This window comes from Microtus ochrogaster, chromosome 5 (assembly GCF_000317375.1).
Source record: "Microtus ochrogaster isolate Prairie Vole_2 chromosome 5, MicOch1.0, whole genome shotgun sequence".
Taxonomy (NCBI): domain Eukaryota; kingdom Metazoa; phylum Chordata; class Mammalia; order Rodentia; family Cricetidae; genus Microtus; species Microtus ochrogaster.
In genome coordinates, this window is record NC_022012.1 from 33,722,068 (window position 1) to 33,726,885 (window position 4,818).

General features: G+C 38.4%; 1 protein-coding gene across 1 annotated transcript; it reads left to right on the forward strand.

Moving 5' to 3' along the window:
- Positions 1-3,607: 3,607 nt before the first annotated feature.
- On the forward strand, positions 3,608-4,543 carry LOC101992463 (olfactory receptor 10G7). The gene has a single exon (XM_005347120.1). The coding sequence runs from the start codon at positions 3,608-3,610 to the stop codon at positions 4,541-4,543; it is 936 nt and encodes a 311-aa protein (XP_005347177.1).
- Positions 4,544-4,818: the final 275 nt, after the last annotated feature.

Consider the following 4,818-nt stretch of genomic DNA (forward strand, 5'->3'; position numbering starts at 1 on the left):
CTATCTTTCTTCCTCTGTGGCTGGATCACAACTGCAGACTGCACTTCCCTCTCCCCAGCATTTTCATTGCCCCACCTCTACTTCCTGCCTGGCTACTGGCCAATAGCATTTATTTAAAATATAAGTGACAGGGTACAGACCATTGTCCTACAGCAATAATCTGGATCAAATCCATACAAACAAGTGCTTTCAGATATGAGATGAGTGCAGATAGCTGAAATTTCTAAGGAAGGAAAATTTAGAATCTGAACAGTTTTGTTTCGGGGAAATTTCTGGATTGTGGTGTCAGAGGTCCCAGACAGAGAACAAGCAGACATCATGATCAGTTAAGTAAGAAGGGAATCTCATGCAATATCTGAAATCAGTGAGTTTAGCTGAACTGATATAGAACTGAGATAAAACATCTATCATCCTTCTACATATAAAAATTATCACTTAAAATACCAAGTCAGGAAACACTTAATGATAAATCTGGGAAGCTGAGCCAGGTATGAGCACTGAAATCACAAGCATTGTTGAGAGATATGAAAGACATATGTGGTATCCATGAATCGGATATGGTGCTTCCAAAATGTCAGTTCCCCCACAATCGCTCTATATGTTCAATGCAATGCCCACTAAAACCGAAACAAATCTTTCTGTACAAATTATAAAGTTAATTCAAAATTAACAAACACGTGCAAAGAATTTTGAACAGCAAAAGCTGTTGTTTTAAAAAAATAAATATTCAAGGAGAAACACTGGCAGAGCAAGCCCAATGATGAATATGGTTGCTAAATACATGCAAATAGAACCCTGCCCTTATCTAGTCATTTGCAGAGGAGGGCACCATCACATGGGAATGGTCTGTGGGTACGGAACATTACCTTATATAAAATCTTTAAGTGAAGAATTATACATAATTTTAATTTTATTTATTACTGTCATCATTATTGTGTATGTATGACGCATGCGATGCTGTGCACACATCATGGTGGAATTGTGGAAATTAAAGGATAATTTTGGAGGCCAGTTCCCTTCTCTCTGTTCACCAAGGTTGTTCAACAATCACATTACCTACTGAGTCATCTTACCTGCCTGAGTGCAGAACTCTTACTGATGCTGGAAATTCTAGTTTGTGTATCATATAGATTCTTGCCATCTTGTAAAGGCGAGCCTAAAATAATTGAAAAATTCCTTCCTTTCTATTAAAAAAGATCAAACTCATCCAATGCCATTGTTGAGATCCTCTGGCTGGAAAACCTATACTGAACAAGATATACATCTCTCATGAGAATCAAATACCAAAACTGTGTGCATTTCCTAAAGTGATATTGAGATATGCTAAGTAGAACTAAACTATCAATGATTATTAAAATAGCATTCTAAAAAAATGTCAAATGTAGATGAAATATGTCTTCATTTAAGTAGACACACAGTGTTAGAAAATTGAGTGTTGTGATAGGTTAATTTTGGGAATGTTAATTTAAAGGGCTTCGGGTATTCAAATCTCTTCCAGAGAGAAGAATCTAGTCCATCTATAGTTGCTGGTATTGCTTTTAGAACAGTGTAGGCTTTAGATTGTCTTTTAGTTTATGAGAACTTTTGTCCTAGTAGTTCAGGTATGCATTAATTCCAGAAGGAAACACTTTCTTTTTCTTTAGTTTCATTAATTCATGTGAAAACAAACAAGGAAAAACACTTTCACATAAAATACAAGCATATTTTTAAATGTAAAGAAGAAATAAAGGTAGCAGTTTCAGAGAAATCTGTGAGCGTGCAAATGTGAGATAACATCACTCCAGGACCAAAGCCCTGGGGAGAAGGGGCTTAATTAATAAGAGGTGTCTTCAGGAATAACCATCTGAGGATCCCTGGAGCACAGAAAGTTAAAGATTCATCAAAGAGACTTGGAGCCACAACAGAGATTTGCCCCTAGGGCATGAAATCCCTTATTTTCCACTTGTGAAATCACAGCAGAAATCAAGACTAGTATTAATCATTCCCTGCAGAAGTTTTGAGGATGGCTTTGATGGTTATTCATTACATTTTGGCAAAATAGAAAGGTTAAAAGAGTGATGGCCCATCAAAGCAGAACCAGCTTACACATATGCATTTTGCTAGAATTCTCAATGTTTGTAATAGTGCTGAAATATGTTTGCCTATGGAGAATCTAGGGCAAACATATTGTCTCCTGAGATATCAACCCAATTTTAAATTCTACTTCAAGAGGATATTGTTTCTGTAGTTTTTTCTTCTGTGTTTTTAAACATGCAGGGGAATAACTGCTACTACTCATCAAGGACATGGAACTTCTTAAAGCCATAATATCTGCCTTGTGATCCAAAACAGAGATCCATGATTGGAAAGCATGTCTAAACTCAACACTCCATTCCTGGAAAGTCTACAAAGTATTTAATATGTAAACTCTTGGGTTCTTTAGTCTTCTTTAAAATCAGTTCATATTGCCTTAATTGTGCCTTAGTTAATTAACACTGTGTAGTTTAATAAAGGCCTTTTATATAATACATCAGTCAATTAATTACTTTTTCTATGCCCACAGCATTATACCTCGGGACATCCAACTGAGCTCCCACTGACTTCCACACAGGAAAAGGCTATTTCTGACAGAGAGGCAAAGATGAAAAGGGCAGAAGTGCCCTAATAATTGAGTAAGTGATGCTCCTTTTTAATTGACTAGCTCTAGATTTATGACCTGATTTCCATTGCGGTTCCATGACTTTTCACTATTTTTTAAATTTAACGATATTGCTTAAAAGACACGCAGTCTTCTCTTTGAAGAAAAAAAATATTTTCTTATCTCTGAAATAATAGACATCTTGCAAGCAAATAAAAGTGGTTTTAGAGTGTGTATACAGATTGTATGCTGAGATTTCACAACAAAATATATGATTATATTTAATTCAGACCTGATACTCAAAGATGAAAGTGTTTACTTCTCTTTACAATTTAAGCACAATTTTCCATGAGCATCTCAAAATGCACAGAGATCGTATGACTCCACTTCAGTAGAATAAACATGAGCTTAAAGTCCTGGTGAAATAAGACTGGATGGAGTAAATGAGCTCTGACACATTTACTGTAGTAGCTTCCAGCTCTTCATATGATTAGGAATACAGGACACAGAAAATAAACAGGCTCTCTGTAATACAAAAATATTGCAGCCACACTCAGTCCCAGCATCTGACCAGACAGGAGGAAGGTTGTTGTGTAATATTCATTTAAATGAAATTATTTAATGATCAAAGGGGAAATGAATGACTGAAGATTCTCTCTCTTCCTCTGTGTGTGTGTGTGTGTGTGTGTGCACATGTACATGTTAAAAGAAACAAGAAAAGGTATTAGAATGAAGGCTGGTTGTGGGAGAAGTTATCAGCACTAGTTATTACTTAAGCATAGTTTTATGATTTTAGAAAACAAAGAATACTAAATTTGACCCTTTTGTTAAAAGTCAACTATTTCATATAAATTTCACACTCTTGCAGGGTATGGCTGGAATAAGGAAGCAACCATTTCTTTGTATGGGTGACTATATAAAAATATTTTAAAAATCGTCTTTTGTGTTCTCCATCAGTGGAAATCCAGTGAGCATATTTCATATGAAGAAATGTCAAATGGGACCCTAGTGACCACGTTTTTCCTCTCAGGTATTCCCCATGCACCAGCTCTGGACACCATGCTCTTTGTAATCTTCCTGGTCATTTACATTCTCACTGTGCTGGGCAACTTCCTCATCCTGATGGTGATCAGGGTGGATTCCCACCTCCACACACCCATGTACTACTTTCTCACCAACCTTTCCTTTATTGACATGTGGTTCTCCACAGTCACAGTGCCCAAAATGCTGATGACCTTGGTGTCCCCAGAGGGTGGGGCTATCTCCTTCTACAGCTGTGTGGCACAACTCTACTCCTTCCACTTCCTGGGTAGCACTGAGTGTTTCCTCTACACAGTCATGTCCTATGATCGTTACCTGGCCATCAGTTACCCACTCAGGTACAGCAGCCTGATGAGTGGAAGAGTGTGTGCCCTCCTGGCTGCTGGCACCTGGCTCACTGGTTCCCTGCACTCTGCTGTCCAGACTACACTGACCTTCCGTTTACCCTACTGTGGACCCAACCAGATCCAGCATTATTTCTGTGATGCTCCTCCCATCCTCAAGCTGGCCTGTGCAGACACCTCGGCCAATGAGATGGTCATCTTTGTGAATATCGGGGTGGTGGCCTCAGGCTGCTTTATGCTGATTGTGTTGTCCTATGTGTCCATTGTCTGCTCGATCCTGAGGATCCGCACTTCAGAGGGCCGACACAGGGCTTTCCAGACCTGTGCCTCGCACTGCATCGTGGTCCTCTGTTTCTTTGGTCCTGGTCTCTTCATCTACCTGAGGCCAGACTCCAGGGATGCTGTGGATGGAGTTGTGGCTGTTTTCTACACCGTGCTGACACCCCTGCTCAACCCTGTTGTGTACACCTTAAGGAACAAAGAGGTGAAAAAAGCCCTGCTGAAATTAAAATATGGGTCAGTGTTTACTCGGGATAAATAATCAAGTAAAGAAGAAAATGTTTAACATCTTCAAAATCTCTAATTAGATTATGTTTCCAATGTCACCATGAGACTTTCAAAGACCACTTGAAACATCAAGCTTTAATTTCTAATGAAGGGATTTATAATTTGTTCATGCCTTGGTGAACAGATATAAGAATCCCACAGAAAACTCCCTGTGAACATAATAATCTCAGCAAGGGTCATACTGCTGTTTTGTTTTTGTGTTTTGAGGAAATCATTAGAAAGACAATTTAATTTTACTACCTATACAAA

What these genes read in the sequence shown, in the direction of transcription:
- LOC101992463 (XM_005347120.1), top strand. Translation starts at nt 3,608, where the DNA reads ATGTCAAATGGGACCCTAGTGACCACGTTTTTCCTCTCAGGTATTCCC.